The following is a 24,436-nucleotide window of genomic DNA, read 5'->3' as shown; positions in this document are numbered from 1 at the left end:
AGGCAGGGGAAGGCGTGGCCAAGGGACGCAGTTCTCGTTCCCTTCTCAGGGAACAAGGGTTACAGTCGTAACCCGAGGACGTTCCCTTTCGAGGGAACTCCAACTGCGTCGAATGACACTTTGGGGGAACGAGTACCCACTACGCCACAACGCGCCCTGCCTGCCCTAGTGTGAAGCTGCTCACAGGCACACTTAGGACGCGAGCACAAGAGAGCCGGGTGTAGACGGAATGTCCAAACTATAAAACCTAATAAAGGTATGAGGGGTAGCCCATCCTGCTGCATCGCAGACCTCCTGGATGGGGGCCCCCGCGAGAAGGGCTCTAGAGGACGCCATGCCTCTGGTAGAATGAGCCCTCACGGCCAAAGGTGAAGGCATACCGCGCACCTGGTAGGCCGTGGAAATCGCATGGACAATCCAGTTGCTGATGGTCTGTTTTGAAGCGGGAAGCCCCTTCTTGGGCGACCCGAAACACACCAGCAACTGGTCCGACTTCCGCCATGAAGAGGACCTCTGAATGTAAATACTCAGTGCTCTGACAGGGCAGAGCATGTGAAGTCTCTCTTCATCTGCCGTCACGTGAGGTGGAGGATGAAAAGCCTGCAGAACCGTAGGCCGCGCCGCACTGGACGGCACCTTAGGCAAATAGCCGGGCCTAGGGTGAAGAATGGCCTTAATGTTGCCTGGAGCAAACTCCAGGCACTCGTTAGATATGGAGAGCGCCTGGAGATCTCCTACCCTCCTCAGAGAAGTAATGGCCAACAAAAAGACCACCTTCAACGAAAGGTTCTTGGCCTCAGCCGACTCCAGCGGCTCGAAGGGGGCCTCGGCCAGCCCTTCGAGAACCACTGCCAGGTCCCAAGTGGGAACCCTGGTACGAGCCGCAGGTCTCATCCTCCAAGCCCCACGGAGGAAACGTACGACCAATTGGTGTCTCCCCAGAGGCCCATCACTCAGAGGAGCGTGGAAAGCCGCAATGGCAGCCACGTACACCTTGAGTGTGGACGGGGTAAGACCAGTGGAGAAGCGATCTTGGAGGAACTCCAGCACTGAAGCCACTGGGCAGTTAACTGGGTCCACCTCACGCTCCCTACACCAAACGGTGAAGACGTTCCACTTTAAGCCGTACAATTTCCTCGTGGATGGAGCTCTAGAGCTGAGTATGGTCTCCACTACTCCAGCTGATAGGCCGGCCTCTAGGTACTGTGCTCCCTCAGGGGCCAGACCCACAGTTTCCATAACTCGGGCCGAGGGTGAAATATTGAGCCCTCTGCCTGTGTCAGCAGGTCCCTCCTGATGGGAATCTCCCATGGAGGGCCGTCCAGGAGCAAAATTATGTCGGAGAACCATACTCGGGCCGGCCACAACGGGGCTACCAACAGTAGACTGATCCCGTCGCGACGGACTCTCTCTAGAACTCCCGGGAGCAGAGCGATCGGGGGAAATGCGTACAGACGTAGCCTCGGCCACGTCTGCACCATGGCATCCAACCCCAGCGGGGCTGGATGGGTGAGGGAAAACCACAGTGGACAGTGGGTCGTCTCTCGAGACGCAAACAAGTCCACTTCCACTGGGCCGAACCTCTGAGATATTGACTCCACCACCTCGGGGTGGAGTCTCCATTCCCCGGGCCTCAGCCCCTGTCTCGACAGGATGTCTGCTCCCTGATTTTGACTCCCCGGGATGTATGTTGCTCTTAGAGCCAACAGTTTCCCCTGGAACCACAGGAGGATCTGATGCGCCAGTCTGCATAGAGGGCGAGACCTCAGACCCCCCTGATGGTTTATATAGGCCACTATCGACATGTTGTCTGACCTCACAAGGACATGATGACCTTTGAGGTCCGGCAGGAAGCCCCTCAGGGCTCGGAACACCGCCAACATCTCCAGGCAGTTTATGTGCCAGGAGGCATGATGGTCCTGCCATAGGCCTGACGTAAAGCGGCCGTCCATGACCGCGCCCCAGCCCGTGAGGGAGGCGTCTGTCGAAACGGTTCTCCGGCGACATGACGCTCCCAACACCGGCCCTTGCGACAGAAACCAGGCTTTCTTCCACATAGATAGGGAACGAAGGCATCTGCGCGTAACCCTGATCATGCGGAACGGGTTTCCCCTCGGGGAGAACCCCTTGGTTTTTAACCACCACTGAAGGGCCCTCATGTGCAGCAGGCCGAATGGAATGACACTGGACGCTGCCGCCATGAGCCCCAACACTCTCTGGAAGTGCTTTACAGTGATGGCTTGGCCTAGCCTCATCCCGGACACTGTGGTCAGGATGGACTCGATCCGCGCGGGAGACAATTGTGCCCGCATCGTGACCGAGTCCCACACCACTCCCAGGAACGTGGTTCTCTGGGCTGGTGTCAACACGCTCTTTTTCGTGTTGAGTCTCAACCCCAGGCTCTGGATGTGGGCGAGGACGACATCTCGATGCCGAACCGCCAGCTCCTGTGACTGTGCTAAAATCAGCCAGTCGTCGATATAATTGAGCACCCTGATGCCCTGAAGCCTCAGCGGTGCCAGAGCTGCATCCATACATTTGGTAAATGTGCGAGGGGAGAGAGCTAGGCCGAACGGAAGAACCCGATATTGGTACGCTTCGCCCCCGAAAGCAAACCTCAGGAACTTCCTGTGAGATGGAAGGATGGATATGTGGAAGTATGCGTCCTTTAGATCTATCGTGACAAACCAATCCTCGGACTGAATTTGACTCACGATAATGGGAATAGTGAGCATCTTGAACCTGAATCTCCTCAGAGAACGGTTCAGGTGCCTGAGATCTATTATTGGACGCAACCCCCATCCTTCTTGGGAACTATGAAGTAGCGGCTGTAAAACCCGGACTCCCTGTCCGGTGGAGGGATACGATCTATAGCCTCCTTTGCCAGCAGGGAGTTTACTTCCTGTTCCAATACCCGACCCTGCACTGGGTCAACTACAGTCCAGACCACCCCGTTGAATCTGGGTGGGCGGGAACTGAACTGCAGCCTGTACCCATTTTGAATGGTGCGCAGGGCCCAAGGAGAAATATTCGCCAGATTTTTCCATGCATCGAAATATTTTACCAAGGGAACCAGGCTCTCGAGCCTGGCTTCGGGTATTAATCGGGATTCGATCTCGGCCCCCTGAAGCGGATTCCCGGCAGGGCTGAACCGAAAACGATTCTCGATGGGCGGACGCGAATGCTGCCTGACCGCAAGCCTGTGGGGCGGACAGTGCAGCCTGCGTTCGCTGGATACCGATGTGTCCCGAAGCGTGTTTAACGGCGGGAGAGCAACATCGATTTCCTGCGGGCTCCGCGAAAGAGACGACCTCGGTCGCTCCACCACGGGTGGGGCCGCCCGCAGAGAACCTAGGCTGGCTAGGACCTCTTTGAGGAAGCCTTCAAACCCTGCAGGACGACCCTCAGGTCGCACTGTTTAGGCTGAGGCTTCGCCTGAGAGTGCCGTCTATGCCCCCAAGCTCCTTGAGGAGGGGCTCTAGAAGCGGTACTCTTTCACCAAAAAATACTGTTTTAATATTATTACAGTCTCGTAATCTACACGCTGCCTCGGCAAACGCGAGAATCGAGCGGTAACAATATATTTGGCTTTCATCCCTCGAGAAGAAAGTCAACAGGTGTGAGGCTGAAACATCCGACAGCGCATGGTTAATTTTGTAGGCCTACGCGTCGAGATATTTCTCAATGAACACTGCCAGCACCCTCAGGAGCTGACTGTGAATGCCTCGCACAAAACAGTATTATTTCCCTGTGTGTCCCTATTATTGTAGACTCGCAATCTACGCGCTGCCTCGGCAACGGCGAGATTCGAGTCATTCACAGTATATTTGGCTTTCATCTCTCGAGAAGAAAGTCAATGGGCGCGACTCGCGCGAGGCTGAAACACCCGAACACACGGCTGTGTGTGCGTCGAGATATTTCTCAATGAACACAGCCAGCGCCCTCAGGAGCTGATCTGTGCATGCCTCGCACCCACACAGAATCTTTATTGCAGAGTAGACCGAATCTACGCGCTGCCTCGACAAACGCGAGATCCGAGTCACTATAGATTCTTTATTGCAATGCAGACCTTAAATCTACGCGCTGCCTCGGCAAACGCGAGATCCCAGTCACAGAATCTTTATTGCAGAGTAGACCGAATCTACGCGCTGCCTCAACAAACGCGAGATCCGAGTCACTAGATTCTTTATTGCAATGCAGACCTTAAATCTACGCGCTGCCTCGGCAAACGCGAGATCCCAGTCACAGAATCTAATTGCAAAGTAGACTCGTAATCTACACGCTGCCTCGGCAAACGCGAGATCCGAGCCACTATAGATTCTGTATTGCAATGCAGTCCTTAAATCTACGCGCTGCCTTGGCAAACGCGCGATCCCAGTCACAGAATCTTTATTGCAAAAGTAGACCCGTCTACACGCTGCCTCGGCAAACGCGAGATCCGAGCCACTAGATTCTGAATTGCAATGCAGACCTTTAATCTACGCGCTGCCTCGGCAAACGCGAGATCTCAGTCACAGAATCTTTATTGCTGAGTAGACCCGTAATCTACACGCTGCCTCGGCAAACGCGAGATCCGAGCCACTAGATTCCATATTGCAATAATTTAGGACAATTCTTATGGGACAAACAACACCAAATAAGACTGACAGTTTGACATAGAGCGCTTGCTGAAGAACAGAAAGCTGACATCTTATGTGTGCCGGCTGCCTTTATAGCTTCCGCCTATGTGCCGTCACACATCACGTCATGACGTTGCACCAATCAGAGATCGGCTCAGTTTCATTCATACTTCAGAGGCGCTACGCTGAGGGGCGTTCCCCCAAAGTGTCATTCGACGCAGTTGGAGTTCCCTCGAAAGGGAACTTGGTAAAGGTTTTGGCACTTGCTGTGTTAACACACACAAAAAAAAATCATGGACATGATTAGAAAAAATAGTCCCACTTGTGTTTCTCGCGGTCAGAAATGGCGCATTGTAAATGAATGAGAGTTTCCTCTAGTGGAAGCGTGTGGAACTGCAGCCGAACACACTCTCACTGAACGCTCGTTTACTGAGAGATCAGACTTACATGCGGAACACCACTTGTTTAGATTTATGGCTTTAATTTTCTCACAGGTTTAGAGTAAAACATGCTTTTGAAAATATATATTTCATATAAAAATTTAAAATAGTATTTTTGCACATTTTTCTTAACAATAAATGTAAAATTCTGTAACTTTTTTTAAGTTAACTTTTTTTACTTCAGCAATAATCTGCCAAGTGTCGTGTTTGTCTTCAGGTCAGATCAAACTTCAGTCTATCGCTCTACATTTTCAGGTCTATGCTCAAAAAGTCAATAAATGGATTATAAACACAGCGTAAATATAGTTTAGTACTATAAAATACCCTAAAAATACAAAATATTAAACAAAAAATATTACCGAACTAAAAAATTGTACATTCATTTAATTAAAAATAGAAAGAAAAAAAAATGTGGTCATCTTTGACCGACACGCGAAGTGTACCAGAGGGTTAAGCTCTATATGTTCTGTGTGTGTGAGTGTGAAGTGTGTGTTGGTCTCGTGTCTTACGTGTTTTTCCAGGACGTTGAGGTTTTGTTCGTCTTGTTCTGTCAGCGCTTTACAGCAGAGCTGTTGAGAGAGAGACAGTGTGTCAAATAAATCACACAATACATTACTTCCCTCAGCAAACCACCTGCTCTATTTCTGCCAGCACTCACACACACACACACACACACACACACTCGTCCTCTGGCGATTCGCTCCATTTATTTTAGGGGTCACACTGTGACCTTTGACCCGAGTCTGTCTGCAAGAGTGCCAGAGAGACACTAAACACACACACACACACACACACACACACACACACGCACACATTTCCCATGAGACACAGCGGCTGATCTAATAGGACCAACACTAAAGGACTGAAATGAAGTGAAACAAGCTCTGATCCAAATACTGTTGAGAAACTGTTGAAATTAATAGTTTTATTCATCAAGGATGGATTAAATTGATCAAAAGTGACAGTAAAGACATTTATAATGTTACAAAAGATTATATTTCAAATAAATGTTGTTGTTTTGAACTTTCTATTCATCAAAGAATCCTGAAAAATAAAATGTATCACAGTTTTTACAAAATTGTGACTGTTTTCAACACTGATAATAATCATAAATGTTTCTTGAGCATCAGATCCTCATATTAAAATGATTTCTGAAGGATCATGTGACACTGAAGACTGGAGTAATGATGCTGAAAATTCAGCTTTGATCACAGGAATAAATTACACTTCCCTTTCAAGGGAACTTCGAGCTGCGTCAAGCGCTGTGGGAACGCCCCTGCGTTGTGCGTCATGAAGCACGTATGGAATCAGCCCAATGGAGAGATGGAACGTCATAGGCGGGTGACGTCATCGACCAGGAAACTATAAAGCACCCCAAAAACACAAGCGCATCAGCTTCTGTGCCTTCAGTCGCGCTATATGTGAATCTGTCCCTGTGTGAATGTTGTCTGTCCTTACATACTCTGCACCACACAAACAATTTATATTTTTGAGAGAGAAATGGTGGATGAACAGCAATTTAAGAAGTGTGTTCCTCCCTGCTCGCGTTATTTAGCGGGTGGGGATACACAGATTCTTTTTGTTGTTTGTCTGGGAGTGCAGCATGCCCAGTCAGCTCTCGAGGGAGCTGATTGTGAGCATTGCAAGCGTGAACCGCGAACTGCGTCAGGCTGCTGATTTATCCCTGCGTGCCACCAGAGAGTCGGCCAAGTTAGTGGGCCGATCTATGGCAGCTCTGGTGGCCGCAGAGAGACATTTATGGTTAAATCAGACGAATATAAAAGAAAAAGAAAAAGCTTTCCTTTTAGACGCTCCTCTCTCTCCACTGGGTTTATTTGGTGATGCTGTAAACTCTGTAATTGATAAATTCCAGGAGGAGAAAAAGCAAACAGCAGCTTTTAAAAAGTTTCTCCCTTTGAAAGTTCACGTCCCTGGGGCTGCTGGGCGGGAGCAGCCCGGCCGTCTACGGGCTCATCATATAGAGCGCAGCAGAAGCAGAGTGTCGGGTCTCGTGCTCCCCCTGCTGGACAGTGGGCTCAGCCGCGGCACTCTCAGCCGAAGTCGTCTAGTAATAGAACTGATCTGAGGACAGTTATATTGGCTAAGAAGGCTTCGGCTAAGAAGTCCTGACGCCACGGCGTGCAGGATACTGAGGGTGGTCCCCACCGAGGCGGAAAGGTGTTCACCTCTTTTTACGGTGCCCATTCTTCCTCAGTGCCCTCAGGGGTCCGCCGGGGCGCAGACGGTCCCAGCGAGCGCTTTCCCGAGGGACGCTCGCGCCCTCTGAGGAGGGTTTCAGAGCAGTCAGACCAGTTGTTCCCTGCCGGTGCGCCGTTACAGGACGCTGCGTTTGCTGCTCAAGTTACACCAGAGGCCAGTCTCGAGAGACTGGTACCCTTAGTAGATTTTCTGGCAGAGTGAAAAAGCCTTCCAAAAATATCTCATTGGGTCCTGCAGACAGTAGAGAAGGGTTATGCTATCCAATTCAGGTGCCGTCCACCAAGATTCAGAGGGGTTCTGCCCACAGTGGTGGGCCCCGAGCAGGCTCTGGTAATGGAACAAGAGGTGAAAACGCTCCTTCGAAAGGAGGCTATAGAACAGGTTCCTCCTCCCAGTTTGGAGTCAGGTTATTACAGCCGATATTTCATTGTTCCAAAGAAGGATGGGGGGTTGCGTCCAATTTTAGACCTGCGCTATTGAATCGCTCGGTAGGGAAGCTAAAATTCAAGATGCTCACTATCAAGCAGATCGTGTCTCAAATCAGATCCGAGGACTGGTTTGTCACGATAGATCTGAAGGACGCGTACTTCCACATTTCCATCCTTCCACAACACAGGAAGTTCCTGAGGTTCGCCTTCGGGGGCGAGGCTTACCAGTACAGGGTTCTTCCGTTTGGCCTAGCGAGCGTTATCTCGCATCCTCAATTACATCGACGATTGGTTGATTTTAGCTCAGTCAGAGCAGATGGCGGTTTGGCATCGAGATGTCGTTCTCGCTCATATCAGGAAGTTGGGGTTGAGGCTGAACGCAAAGAAAAGCGTATTATCTCCTTCTCAGAAGACCACTTTTCTGGGTGTAGTTTGGGACTCGGTTTCGATGCGGGTCGGAGATGCGGGTCTTCGATTCTCTCAGCTGTGAAACAAGTAAAGCTAGGCCAGCTACTCACTGTAAAGCAGTTTCAGAGATTGTTGGGTGTGATGGCAGCAGCGTCCAACGTTATACCTTGCGGCCTGTTGTACATGAGACCGCTACAGTGGTGGCTCAGGACCAAGGGATTCTCCCCGAGGGGAAATCCGCTCCGCACGATCAAAGTCACGCGGCGCTGCCTTCGTGCTCTGGTCATGTGGAAAGAAACTTGGTTCCTATCCAAAGGTCCTGTGTTGGGGGCTCTTTGTCGTCACGTACAGCTAACGACGGATGCTTCCCTCACAGGGTGGGGGGCGGTCATGAGTGGTCGTCCAGCCCAAGGTCTGTGGCAGGACCATCAATCTATCGTGGGCATATAAATTGTCTAGAGATGTTGGCGGTGTTTCAGGCTCTGAAACACTTCCTAGCAGACCTGAGAGGTCATCATGTGTTAGTTCAGTTAGACAACACGTCGGTGGTCTCTTATATAAATCATCAGGGGGGCCTGCGGTCTCGCCGGCTTTACAAGTTGGCCTGTCAGATCCTCCTGTGGTCCCAAGGGAAGTTACCATCTCTGAGAGCAATGTATCTTCTCCTGGGTGGACCTATTCGCTTCCAAGGAGAACACGTATTGTCATCTGTGGTTTTCCATCAGTCATCCACCCCCCCTGGGGTTGGACGCTATGGTGCAGCCGTGGCCGAGGTCACGTCTGTACGCTTTTCCCCCGATTGCTCTGCTACCAGGAGTTCTGGAGAGGGTTCGCCGGGACGGGGTCAGCCTACTATTAGTAGCCCCGTTCTGGCCGGCCCGAGTATGGTTCGCGGACCTGATTTCTCTCCTGGACGGCCCTTCTTTGGAGCTCCCGGTCAGGAGGGATCTACTCTCTCAGGCGGGCGGCACGATATTTCACCCCCGCCCGGAATTGTGGAAACTGTGGGCTTGGCCTCTGAGGGGGCCCAGCTCATAGAATCCGGTCTCTCAACCGAGGTTGTTGAGACCATTCTTCACTCCAGAGCTCCATCCACAGGAAGCTTTATGCCTTGAAGTGGAAAACTTTTCACTTCTTGGTGTGGAGAACACCTGCAGGACCCAGTTAACTGCCCAGTGGGTGCAGTGCTGGAATTCCTGAAGGAGCCTTTCTCCACAGGGTTATCCCCCTCCACACTAATGGTGTATGTGGCGGCACTAGCTGCTTACCACATCCCTTTCAGTGGAGTTTCTCTTGGGAGACACCCGCTTATAACCCGTTTCCTCCGTGGCACTTTGAGGCTGAGGCCAGCGGTTCGTACGAGGGTGCCGGCCTGGGATCTGGCCATTGTATTGGAAGGTCTTTCCCTAGCTCCTTTTGAACCTATCGAAGAAGTTCCTGAGAAGTTTCTCACTTTTAAAACTATCTTTCTACTTGCTATCTCCTCACTGAAAAGAATCGGAGATTTGCAGGCGCTGTCGGTTTCACCCTCGTGCCTGGAATTTTCACCTGGCATGGTTATGGCTTTTCTGCATCCTAGACCAGGTTACGTTCCCAAGGTCCCTACTAATGTTGTTAGACCTACAGTCCTGCAGGCTTTCTGTCCTCCTCCATTTATGTCATCGGACCAGGAGAATTTTTTTTTTTTTCAGAATATACTCTGCCCTGTTAGGCGTTAGACGCTTATGTCCACAGAGCTGCCCTGTGGAGGAAATCAGAACAACTGTTTGTATGTTTCGGGCCACCCAGGAAAGGGTGTCCTGCGTCTAAACAGAGAATGAGCAAGTGGGTGGTCGAGGCTATCTCACTTGCTTATGAGTCGGCTGGTCAGCCTTCACCTTTGGCTGTTCGAGCTCACTCTACTAGGAGTATGGCGGCTGCCAAGCTCTATTGTCGGGGTTTCCCTGAGTGATGTTTGTGATGCCGGCTGGATGGTCTTCACCGCATACTTTTGTTAGGTTCTATGACCTAGACTTAAGTTCTACCCCTGGGGCACAGGTGCTCTCGTCCTCTGTGCGCTAGTTCTCACATGACGGTCACTTGGTCCTATGGCGACGTGGGTATTCGCGTTCCACAGCGTTTGACGCAGCTCGAAGTTCCCTTGAAAGGAACGTCTCGGTTACGTATGTAACCCTAGTTCCCTGATAGGGAACGAGACGCTGCGTCGTTCTCCCATACTCCCCGGCATTCCCGTTAAGCGCTCCTTCAAGCCTATCAGAAGCTGATGCGCTTGTGTTTTTGGGGTGCTTTATAGTTTCCTGGTCGATGACGTCACCCGCCTATGACGTTCCATCTCTCCATTGGGCTGATTCCATACGTGTTTCATGACGCACAACGCAGGGGCGTTCCCACAGCGTTTGACGCAGCGTCTCGTTCCCTATCAGGGAACTAGGGTTACATACGTAACCGAGACGTTTTTTGATGGTGACGGGATGAATTTACATTTACATTACTGTAATTAAACTGTTATTGACAGACTTTCTTTCTATTAGAAGCTCAAATACGTGTTTTTCCGTTTTGTTGCCGTTCATCAGTAACCTGGGAAGTGCCAAACAATCCATAACTACCTGATCCGATACAATCCGTCACAAACGATTATTTTTGTCACCGCAATAAAACTTCTCCTGTGCACTCAAATATCTCATAAAATCATAGTTTTATAACTCAATTAGAAATAAACACTTTAATTGGACTAATGTCGCCTGTAAAGCCGCAACATTGGGCCGCTCGTTAAAAATAACGAGCTATAACATATTTCCACACGCAAAAAATAAACCCTGACATTCATTCGTCTAAACTCAGGATTCATTTGTTCAGAGCTGAAGAGGTGAAGAGAGAGAGAGAGAGAGAGAGAGAGAGAGGAGAGAGAGAGAGAGAGAGAGAGAGAGAGAGAGAGAGAGAGAGAGAGAGAGAGAGAGAGAGAGAGAGAGAGAGAGAGAGAGAGAACTTACCAAAATCAGCGCTATAACCTTGGCTTCTTCAAGGTCCACTAACGGTATGATGAGAACTAAAGAGAGAGAGAGAGAGAGAGAGAGAGAGAGAGAGGAGAGAGAGAGAGAGAGAGAGAGAGAGAGAGAGAGAGAGAGAGAGAGTGAGAGAGAGAGAGAGAGAGAGAGAGAGAGAGAGAGAGACGCTTCACATTCAATACATCTTCATTTATGTACACACTCATTTCAGATTCACAAAAACACATTTACAGTAATGAATCTAAAGGGAAAGATACTGCATGGATGTTAAATGTTAAAATAGTCAATTTACTGGCATTTGCTCACACACACACACACACACACACACAAAACACAACACAACACAACACAACACACACACAGTTTCTTTATGTTTGCTCTCTGAAGACTGCATTGTTACCCTGGTAAAAATAGTACTACATAGCGATAGTCACCATGGGAACTAGAAAAGAGAAAGAAAGAGTTTGATTAAAAACTGGGAACATCTGATGAAAGTGGGCTTATTTCTCATTTTAAGTTTTAATTTCTCACTTAAAACTTCTTACATTATCATATCGTTTCTTTGATTTAATGGTGCTGCGTGTAATCAGGTTCATTTGTTCACACAGACACACACACACACACACACACACACACACACACACACACACACACACACACACACACACACAGATTTACACTCTCACTCACTCACTCACAAACACACACACACACACACACACACACCTCGTTTATCAGGAGGCAGTGGTGTGGTCAGTGCGCTTCTGTGTTTCTCGTGTAGTTCTGATGACGAGAGACCGACACACACAAGTCTCTTCTGCTGGTTAACCGCGTCTCTGAAACACACACACACACACACACACAATAATGATCATCTTATCGCTTGAATGAATAAACATTTAATTGCACAAAAGCAAAAAATCAGTTACCAAGTTAAATGAACACTGTAATAACCCTGCATAAGCTGTTCCAACACACTCACTCGTGCGATTATAATGTGTGTGATTTTATTCTGTGTGTTCCTCTACATTCATCATGAAATACAGTGTGAGACAGATACTGTATCCCACAATGCAATGTTCTTAACTTGACCTTCCATTTCCAGTGCAACAAATAAACCGGAAGTAACATCAGCCAACATCTCGTTCTCGGATCATTACGTTACAACATTTACACACACAACCGGATCGAAATGCAAGTGCGCATTGTTTCAAAACCTTAATGAACTGCATTATGCATACGCCTAATATTTTAATTACATTTTACTTAATTACATTTTAAAACACAGAGGAGAGGGATATTTATCATGCACATAAACAATGAGAGTCTCAATTAGAGAGTCTCACATATTAAACTTAAGAATATGTATTTGTAAATAGAGCATATTGGTCACACTTTACAATAGGATCCCATTATTAATGCATTAACTAACATTAATAATAAACAACACATTTGTATTTATTAATCTTTGTTAATGTTAGTTAATAAAATTATATACTTTTTATTTAGAATAATAATAGTTTGTTATTTATAATTTATATAAAAAAATCCACATCCACATCCAAAAAGTTTGTGTTTACATAATATATGAAAAAAAATATATATATATATATATAACAGTATATACATGCAAATAATTAAATATATACATGCATATGTGTGTATTTATATATACAAAATAATTCTACACAGTACGCACTTTTATTTTGGATGCGATTAATCGTTGCACAGCCCTAAAAGAAAAATACTAATACTAATCTACCAAAAGATATCAAATGCAAGAGTTTTATGAACAATATTGATTCATTAATCATACACTATACTAAAAAAATGTATGTGCTATTTACTAAAAATGATGGTAACAATATTACACATGATATTTTTGAGTAGTTTTTAAGGCTTGGTTTATTTAATAGAATATACCTGAATAAATCATGTAAAATCCCCTAAATTATTTAGTGTATGACAAAATATATTTAATATTTTTAGTGAAATTAGTTTCTTTTTATTTTAACTAAAGTTGACTCTCAAAAGTATGTGATTTAGAGTGAATGGAAATGACCTGTTTATATTGGACTTTGAGTTATATTGTACAATTAATAGACCGTAATGTTGCTAACAAACCTGAAGTTATTGCTTATTGAACACAGCAACATGTTTCATATTATTAGTATGTGTAGTTATTCACAACATAACCATAAGCTCTACTCTTCAGACCAATGATAACCATCAACACTTCGACATATCAGACACTCTTTCAAATGTCAAAAATAACTGAACATTAAACATTAACAGATGTTTCCCTTTACTCTAAAACTTTCAATATTTACTTATTTTCCAGTGATGTGCAAAGCATGCTGGGAACTAACAACGCTGTCTCTAAATAAAACCGCATTATTGAACTAATTCTCTTAAAATAAATAGGTAGCCTTAAATTTATCAGCTTAATCGGATCCTGAATTCAAAACTGCGTAAGTTTCCTTAATAAAATAGGAAATGTATCTCTTAGTTGTATTAGTGAAATGTTCTCAATATTTTCTATACAACACTAAACCACAATTTTCTTAATAAATATATATATACTGTATATGTATAATTATTACCTTCATTTTTTTAATGAAAAATACAAGACCCATGATTCATTTTTTACAGTGTATGAATCAGTGAATCAGTGAGCCAGTTAATCAGTGAATCAGTGAGTCAGTGAATCAGTGAATCAGTGAATCAGTGAATCAGTGAGTCAGTGAGCCAGTGAATCAGTGAGCCAGTGAATCAGTGAGTCAGTAAATCAGTGAATCAGTGAGTCAGTGAATCAGTGAGTCAGGCCACTGGAACGAACGAAGTGCCGTCGCAGTGCACTGGTGTTTGATTCTCAACACGGACTCTGCAGGGAATTAAAGAAGGAATCAGTAAAAGAGGGAAAGTTTGATCTGTTCCACTTTAAAGGGCTTTAGGAAGAAAGCAAAGCACAGCTCCAGCTGACGGGTTTCCCATCATGCACTGCTTCTTTACAGCCTGAGCTATTCAGCTGCTGAAAACCAATTTGCACCCTGTCTCTCTGTGTGTGTGTGTGTGTGTGTGTGTGTGTGTGTGTCTCTCTCGTCTCTGACCTCAACCTGAAGTGTGTGTTGAAAAGATAAAGGTCCAGAAGTCTGATTACAGGCTGACCACTGCCGGACCCTTTTAAAGAGGTTTTACACTCATTCTGTGTGTGTGTGTGTGTGTGTGTGTGTGTGTGTGTGTGTGTGTGTGTCTCTCTCTCGTCTCTGACCTCAACCTGAAGTGTGTGTTGAAAAGATAAAGGTCCAGAAGTCTGATTACAGGCTGACCACTGCCGGACCCTTTTAAAAAGGTTTTACACTCATTCTGTGTGTGTGTGTGTGTGTGTGTGTGTGTGTGTGTGTTTAGATCTTTGGCGAGGACATCAATTCCTAAAAGGTTGAACAAACACACAATTTCTCAAAGAACATCTTCGTTAAAATCAACATGAAATAACATGAAATAACGCTCACTGATGTTACGTTGTTATGTGACGTATTAAAACGGTTAAATTCGTTAACTACAACTTTTACAAATATTGAAACTTGTTAATTGGAATAAAAATAAAATATGTATAAATATTAGATAAAAACATTAAGCAAAAATAAACTAAAACCAAATTCTGTTACACTTTATTTGAAGGTGTCATAGTTACAGTGTAATGATATATGTATGTGCTGAGTACCGGTAATAATAATGAACATGTTCTGACTATAGGGTTAGTTGCATGTAATTATGCATGATTTACTGTTATTACTATGGTAAGTACATGTAACATGTGTAACAAGGACACTGTAAAATAAAGTGTTACCCAAAATTGAAAAAATATCTTTATGAATTTTAATTTACAATATATAATATAAATAAAATAAAATATACAACAAATTATAAATGAAAACTAACAAACTAAACCTATTTAAAATATTTTTATTTGAAATTTAAAACTAAAACTAAACGAAACTTAAACATGTTGCCTAGGCAAATATTTGAAGTAAGTTTAAGCTATTATTAAAAGCGTGTTGGGTTACGAATGTAAGCGTGACTCTGATTCCCTGCGGCAGGACCGGCGTCTGAAGCTGTCCGGCGACGGCCTATGACATCACTACTGCTGCGACCAGAGGATCACAGGGCGCCTGTACTACACATCATCCACTGACAGGTCCCTATGGCCAGAACACAGTTATTGTACTTTATAAACTTTTAAATATGGATATATTTCTTACACTTCAGAAGGCCTTTATTAACACCCCGGAGACTGTGGAGCACTTTTATGATGGACAGATGCACTTTTATGATGGACAGATGCACTTTTATGATGGACAGATGCACTTTTATGATGGATAGATGCACTTTTATGATGGACAGATGCACTTTTATGATGGACAGATGCACTTTTATGATGGACAGATGCACTTTTATGATGGACAGATGCACTTATATGATGGATAGATGCACTTTTATGATGGACAGATGCACTTTTATGATGGATAGATGCGCTTTTATGATGGATAGATGCACTTTTATGATGGATAGATGCACTTTTATGATGGATAGATGCACTTTTATGATGGACAGATGCACTTTTATGATGGACATATGCACTTTTATGATGGATAGATGCACTTTTATGATGGATAGATGCACTTTTATGATGGACAGATGCACTTTTATGATGGACAGATGCACTTTTATGATGGATAGATGCGCTTTTATGATGGATAGATGCACTTTTATGATGGACAGATGCACTTTTATGATGGACAGATGCACTTTTATGATGGATAGATGCACTGTTATGATGGACAGATGCACTTTTATGATGGATAGATGCACTGTTATGATGGATAGATGCACTTTTATGATGGACAGATGCACTTTTATGATGGATAGATGCACTTTTATGATGGATAGATGCACTTTTATGATGGTTAGATGCACTTTTATGATGGTTAGATGCACTTTTATGATGGACAGATGCACTTTTATGATAGATAGATGCACTTTTATGATGGATAGATGCACTTGTATGATGGATAGATGCACTTTTATGATGGACAGATGCACTTTTATGATGGATAGATGCACTTTTATGATGGATAGATGCACTTGTATGATGGATAGATGCACTTTTATGATGGACAGATGCACTTTTATGATGGACAGATGCACTTTTATGATGGATAGATGCACTTTTATGATGGACAGATGCACTTTTATGATGGATAGATGCACTTTTATGATGGATAGATGCACTTTTATGATGGACAGATGCACTTTTATGATGGATAGATGCACTTTTATGATGGATAGATGCACTTTTATGATGGACAGATGCACTTTTATGATGGACAGATGCACTTTTATGATGGATAGATGCACTTTTATGATGGACAGATGCACTTTTATCATGGATAAATGCACTTTCTATAGATGCACTTTTATGATGGACAGATGCACTTTTATGATGGACAGATGCACTTTTATGATGGACAGATGCACTTTTATGATGGATAGATCCACTTTTATGATGGACAGATGCACTTTTATGATGGACAGATGAACTTTTATGATTAGACAGATGCACTTTTATGATGGACAGATGCACTTTTTTGATGGATAGATGCACTTTTATGATGGACAGATGCACTTTTATGATGGATAGATGCACTTTTATGATGGATAGATGCACTTTTATGATGGACAGATGCACTTTTATGATGGATGGATGCACTTTTATGATGGACGGATGCACTTTTATGATGGACAGATGCACTTTTATGATGGATAGATGCACTTTTATGATGGATAGATGCACTTTTATGATGGATAGATGCACTTTTATGATGGACAGATGCACTTTTATGATGGATAGATGCACTTTTATGATGGATAGATGCACTTTTATGATGGACAGATGCACTTTTATGATGGACAGATGCACTTTTATGATGGATAGATGCACTTTTATGATGGACAGATGCACTTTTATCATGGATAGATGCACTTTCTATAGATGCACTTTTATGATGGATGGATGCACTTTTATGATGGATAGATGCACTTTTATGATGGACAGATGCACTTTTATGATGGATAGATGCACTTTTATGATGGATAGATGCACTTTTATGATGGACAGATGCACTTTTATGATGGATGGATGCACTTTTATGATGGACGGATGCACTTTTATGATGGATGGATGCACTTTTATGATGGATAGATGCACTTTTATGATGGACAGATGCACTTTTATGATGGACAGATGCACTTTTATGATGGATAGATGCACTGTTATGATGGATAGATGCACTTTTATGATGGACAGATGCACTTTTATGATGGATAGATGCACTTTTATGATGGATAGATGCACTTTTATGATGGATAGATGCACTTTTATGATGGTTAGATGCACTTTTATGATGGATAGATGCACTTTTATGATGGATAGATGCACTTTTATGATGGACAGATGCACTTTTATGATGGACAGATGCACTTTTATGATGGACAGATGCACTTTTATGATGGATAGATGCACTTTTATGATGGACAGATGCACTTTTATGATGGACAGATGCACTTTTATGATGGACAGATGCACTTTTATGATGGACAGATGCACTTTTATGATGGATAGATGCACTTTTATGATGGATAGATGCACTTTTATGATGGTTAGATGCACTTTTATGATGGTTAGATGCACTTTTATGATGGACAGATGCACTTTTATGATGGATAATGATGGATAGATGCACTTTTATGATGGATAGATGCACTTTAATGATGGATAGATGCACTTTTATGATGGATAGATGCACTTTTATGATGGACAGATGCACTTTTATGATGGATAGATGCACTTTTATGATGGACAGATGCACTTTTATGATGGATAGATGCACTTTTATGATGGATAGATGCACTTTTATGATGGACAGATGCACTTTTATGATGGACAGATGCACTTTTATGATGGATATATGCACTTTTATGATGGACAGATGCACTTTTATGATGGACAGATGCACTTTTATGATGGACAGATGCACTTTTATGATGGATAGATGCACTTTTATGATGGACGGATGCACTTTTATGATGGATGGATGCACTTTTATGATGGATGGATGCACTTTTATGATGGATAGATGCACTTTTATGATGGACAGATGCACTTTTATGATGGACATATGCACTTTTATGATGGATAGATGCACTTTTATGATGGATAGATGCACTTTTATGATGGACAGATGCACTTTTATGATGGACAGATGCACTTTTATGATGGATAGATGCGCTTTTATGATGGATAGATGCACTTTTATGATGGACAGATGCACTTTTATGATGGAGAGATGCACTTTTATGATGGACAGATGCACTTTTATGATGGATAGATGCACTGTTATGATGGACAGATGCACTTTTATGATGGATAGATGCACTGTTATGATGGACAGATGCACTTTTATGATGGATAGATGCACTGTTATGATGGACAGATGCACTTTTATGATGGATAGATGCACTTTTATGATGGATAGATGCACTTTTATGATGGTTAGATGCACTTTTATGATGGATAGATGCACTTTTATGATGGACAGATGCACTTTTATGATGGATAATGATGGATAGATGCACTTTTATGATGGACAGATGCACTTTTATGATGGACAGATGCACTTTCATGATGGACAGATGCACTTTTATGATGGATAGATGCACTTTTATGATGGATAGATGCACTTTTATGATGGACAGATGCACTTTTATGATGGACAGATGCACTTTTATGATGGATAGATGCACTTTTATGATGGACAGATGCACTTTTATGATGGACAGATGCACTTTTATGATGGATAGATGCACTTTTATGATGGATAGATGCACTGTTATGATGGATAGATGCACTTTTATGATGGACAGATGCACTTTTATGATGGATAGATGCACTTTTATGATGGATAGATGCACTTTTATGATGGTTAGATGCACTTTTATGATGGATAGATGCACTGTTATGATGGATAGATGCACTTTTATGATGGACAGATGCACTTTTATGATGGATAGATGCACTTTTATGATGGACAGATGCACTTTTATGATGGATAGATGCACTTTTATGATGGACAGATGCACTTTTATGATGGACAGATGCACTTTTATGATGGATAGATGCACTTTTATGATGGATAGATGCACTTTTATGATGGACAGATGCACTTTTATGATGGACAGATGCACTTTTATGATGGATAGATGCACTTTTATGATGGACAGATGCACTTTTATGATGGACAGATGCACTTTTATGATGGATAGATGCACTTTTATGATGGATAGATGCACTGTTATGATGGATAGATGCACTTTTATGATGGACAGATGCACTTTTATGATGGATAGATGCACTTTTATGATGGATAGATGCACTTTTATGATGGATAGATGCACTTTTATGATGGACAGATGCACTGTTATGATGGACAGATGCACTTTTATGATGGATAGATGCACTTTTATGATGGACAGATGCACTTTTATGATGGACAGATGCACTTTTATGATGGACAGATGCACTTTTATGATGGACAGATGCACTTTTATGATGGATAGATGCACTGTTATGATGGACAGATGCACTTTTATGATGGATAGATGCACTTTTATGATGGACAGATGCACTTTTATGATGGACAGATGCACTTTTATGATGGACAGATGCACTTTTATGATGGATAGATGCACTTTTATGATGGACAGATGCACTTTTATGATGGACAGATGCACTTTTATGATGGACAGATGCACTTTTATGATGGACAGATGCACTTTTATGATGGATAGATGCACTTTTATGATGGATAGATGCACTTTTATGATGGTTAGATGCACTTTTATGATGGACAGATGCACTTTTATGATGGATAATGATGGATAGATGCACTTTTATGATGGATAGATGCACTTTTATGATGGATAGATGCACTTTTATGATGGATAGATGCACTTTTATGATGGACAGATGCACTTTTATGATGGATAGATGCACTTTTATGATGGACAGATGCACTTTTATGATGGATAGATGCACTTTTATGATGGATAGATGCACTTTTATGATGGACAGATGCACTTTTATGATGGATAGATGCACTTTTATGATGGATAGATGCACTTTTATGATGGACAGATGCACTTTTATGATGGATAGATGCACTTTTATGATGGACAGATGCACTTTTATGATGGACAGATGCACTTTTATGATGGATATATGCACTTTTATGATGGACAGATGCACTTTTATCATGGATAGATGCACTTTGTATAGATGCACTTTTATGATGGACAGATGCACTTTTATGATGGACAGATGCACTTTTATGATGGATAGATGCACTTTTATGATGGACAGATGCACTTTTATCATGGATAGATGCACTTTGTATAGATGCACTTTTATGATGGACAGATGCACTTTTATGATGGACAGATGCACTTTTATGATGGACAGATGCACTTTTATGATGGATATATCCACTTTTATGATGGACAGATGCACTTTTATGATGGACAGATGAACTTTTATGATTAGACAGATGCACTTTTATGATGGACAGATGCACTTTTATGATGGATAGATGCACTTTTATGATGGACAGAATGCACTTTTATGATGGACGGATGCACTTTTATGATGGATGGATGCACTTTTATGATGGACGGATGCACTTTTATGATGGATGGATGCACTTTTATGATGGATAGATGCACTTTTATGATGGATAGATGCACTTTTATGATGGACAGATGCACTTTTATGATGGATAGATGCACTTTTATGATGGACAGATGCACTTTTATGATGGATGGATGCACTTTTATGATGGATGGATGCACTTTTATGATGGATAGATGCACTTTTATGATGGACAGATGCACTTTTATGATGGACATATGCACTTTTATGATGGATAGATGCACTTTTATGATGGATAGATGCACTTTTATGATGGACAGATGCACTTTTATGATGGACAGATGCACTTTTATGATGGATAGATGCACTTTTATGATGGATAGATGCACTTTTATGATGGACAGATGCACTTTTATGATGGACAGATGCACTTTTATGATGGAGAGATGCACTTTTATGATGGACAGATGCACTTTTATGATGGATAGATGCACTGTTATGATGGACAGATGCACTTTTATGATGGATAGATGCACTGTTATGATAGACAGATGCACTTTTATGATGGATAGATGCACTGTTATGATGGATAGATGCACTTTTATGATGGACAGATGCACTTTTATGATGGACAGATGCACTTTTATGATGGATAGATGCACTTTTATGATGGACAGATGCACTTTTATGATGGACAGATGCACTTTTATGATGGACAGATGCACTTTTATGATGGATAATGATGGATAGATGCACTTTTATGATGGATAGATGCACTTTTATGATGGACAGATGCACTTTTATGATGGACAGATGCACTTTTATGATGGATAGATGCACTTTTATGATGGATAGATGCACTTTTATGATGGATAGATGCACTTTTATGATGGACAGATGCACTTTTATGATGGATAGATGCACTTTTATGATGGACAGATGCACTTTTATGATGGATAGATGCACTTTTATGATGGATAGATGCACTTTTATGATGGATAGATGCACTTTTATGATGGATAGATGCGCTTTTATCATGGATAGATACACTTTTAGATGCGCTTTTAGATGCACTTTTATGATGGACAGATGAACTTTTATGATGGATAGATGCACTTTTATGATGGACAGATGCACTTTTATGATAGATAGATGCACTTTTATGATGGATAGATGCACTTTTATGATGGATAGATGCACTTTTATGATAGATAGATGCACTTTTATGATGGATAGATGCGCTTTTATGATGGATAGATGCACTTTTATGATGGATAGATGCACTTTTATGATAGATAGATGCACTTTTATGATGGATAGATGCACTTTTATGATGGATAGATGCACTTTTATGATAGATAGATGCACTTTTATGATGGATAGATGCGCTTTTATGATGGATAGATGCACTTTTATGATGGACAGATGCACTTTTATGATAGATAGATGCACTGTTATGATGGAGAGATGCACTTTTATGATGGATAGATGCACTTTTATGATGGATAGATGCACTTTTATGATGGACAGATGCACTTTTATGATAGATAGATGCACTTTTATGATGGATAGATGCACTTTTATGATGGATAGATGCACTTTTAAGGACTTCAAAACAGAAACAGTCATTCACTGCCATTATAAAGCATGGAAGAGTCAGGACATTTTTTAATATAACTCTGATTGTGTTCGTCTGAAAGAAGAATAGGATGGCCATCTGTCTAGGATAGCTTGAGGGCGAGTACCGTAATTCCTCAAATAAAAACCGGTATTCAAATAAACGCCGGGCCTCTGATAGTGGCCGGGGGCGTGGTCAACACGGACAAATAAAGGCCGGTCTCAAATTAAGGCCGGGTAAAAATTAGTGTACACTCAAAGACGGACGCGCTCAGCGCTTGTCATATATCACAACTATTTAGTGTTTTTAACCACATGTTTATTTTAGGTTTCAGACATTTAAATAGATATGATTTATAGCAAAACAATACATTTATAGTTTGTAAAATACGTGTCTATGGAAGCAGCAATAACAATCCATTCAAATATATTTGGCGACGTGTTTTATTCATATCAGATACACAGTGTAAGTAACTATGAAGTTTACTCTATTCTTCTCCCAGTTCACCGGCCACTTACTTTCATGTATTTCGGGAGAAACTGAAGAATTCACGCGCTGTAACGGAACAAATCCAACAGACAGGAATCTCTGAACTGCGGTGCCCATCTCACGTTACAGATCAAGATCATTTATAAAGGGTTTTAAACGACAAAACAAACTCACTTACACGGATTTGAGAGTCAGAATAGAAGATAGTTGATGACATTGTAACGCGCTGCTTCAGGAAGAAGGAGAAGGATAGCTCACAACTGAAGATATTACGTGCGGAGGCCAGACAGACTCACGGAGGCGATATGCATCTCAACTCGTGCTTTATTCCACATCGAACTCGTGCAGCATACCTATCTGTCGCACGTCCTTCCGTCCACATCGTTACTTAACAAGCAAAAGTAAAATAATATAAAAGTCGGCATCAAACAGAAATTAGAATTACACACATGGGGTGTTTGAGGCACACGGCATATAGCACATACAATACCAAATAATGTCGACTCTTCAACAGGAGCGCGCAGCTCTTAAAGGGGCCACACCCTACCTTCACTCGTCACAGATTCTTAACCTCTTAACCTTCTCCAGAGCGTCGGCGCACTGAAGCGTTTTTTTATTTATTTAGTTCAAATATACTATCAGATTTAATGTTATACCTTGACAAACTATACATCATTAAAAAGATATAAGACTCAAGATTCAGTATTTGACCACTATTGTATTCTGAGAAACTTATAGTGACAGTTATGTCTTAATTTGTGTCAGGAGTTATGAAATGAAAAAAACGAGTCGATACCTTTAATATGAATTATGAGCGTCAGCTGGTCCATTCATAAAAAACACTCCGTGCTGTCCTCATGATAGCGATTCACAAAACAACGTCCCTGAGGGCTTTTAGCTCAACAATGTGCAGATGTGGAGAAATATTGATATATTCTTATAGATTCACATCATATTTCTATAGACAGGAATAATATTTATTGAATTTATACCCAAATGCGTCGATGTAATCATAATGATCGCTTCTTCCTGAGATGTGCTGTGTTTTCCATTCATACCAATAGCATGGGGGCGCTATTATGTCCAATAAAAGTCCATATATGGATCATGAAGAAGACCCATAGTCATGTGACATTCCAGGACGTCACTGAGTGATACAGAAAGTACAGAGATCGCTGTAACATGCAGATAAAGATGTTTTGAAGACAATAAACATGATTGCAATGATATTTGAGTTACCTGTGTTCTTCAAGCCATGCCAGGTATTTCATAATAATAGATTATATTTATAATGTAATGCTAATCGATATAGATTTCATCATCGTTCAGAACACTAAATAATACATTTTCTGTCTGATTTTTTTTTTATCTGAAGCCAAGTTAGATCACAGAAGATTATTTAAAACACTAGACTTGCGTTATATAGTGAGTTTGGAGCGCAAACAT

The 24,436-nt window shown here is 42.4% G+C and overlaps 1 protein-coding gene across 1 annotated transcript in view; it reads right to left on the bottom strand.

The window, feature by feature from the left end:
• LOC130085483 (cGMP-dependent 3',5'-cyclic phosphodiesterase) overlaps positions 1–24,436 on the bottom strand; it is a 166,014-nt gene that overhangs the window by 48,216 nt on the left and 93,362 nt on the right. The window contains exons 5-7 of the mRNA XM_056251255.1: positions 11,847–11,956; positions 11,106–11,161; positions 5,569–5,628 (exon numbers count right to left, since the gene is read on the bottom strand). Coding sequence (XP_056107230.1) covers positions 5,569–5,628; positions 11,106–11,161; positions 11,847–11,956 — 226 coding nt within the window. The remainder of the gene's footprint in view (positions 1–5,568; positions 5,629–11,105; positions 11,162–11,846; positions 11,957–24,436) is intronic.

This window comes from Rhinichthys klamathensis, unplaced genomic scaffold (genome assembly GCF_029890125.1).
Source record: "Rhinichthys klamathensis goyatoka isolate OS25496 unplaced genomic scaffold, OSU_Roscu_1.1 h1tg000080l_1, whole genome shotgun sequence".
Classification (NCBI taxonomy): Eukaryota; Metazoa; Chordata; class Actinopteri; order Cypriniformes; family Leuciscidae; genus Rhinichthys; species Rhinichthys klamathensis.
The sequence above is the reverse complement of the archived record's forward strand: the minus strand, read 5'-3'. Positions and strand labels throughout refer to the sequence as shown.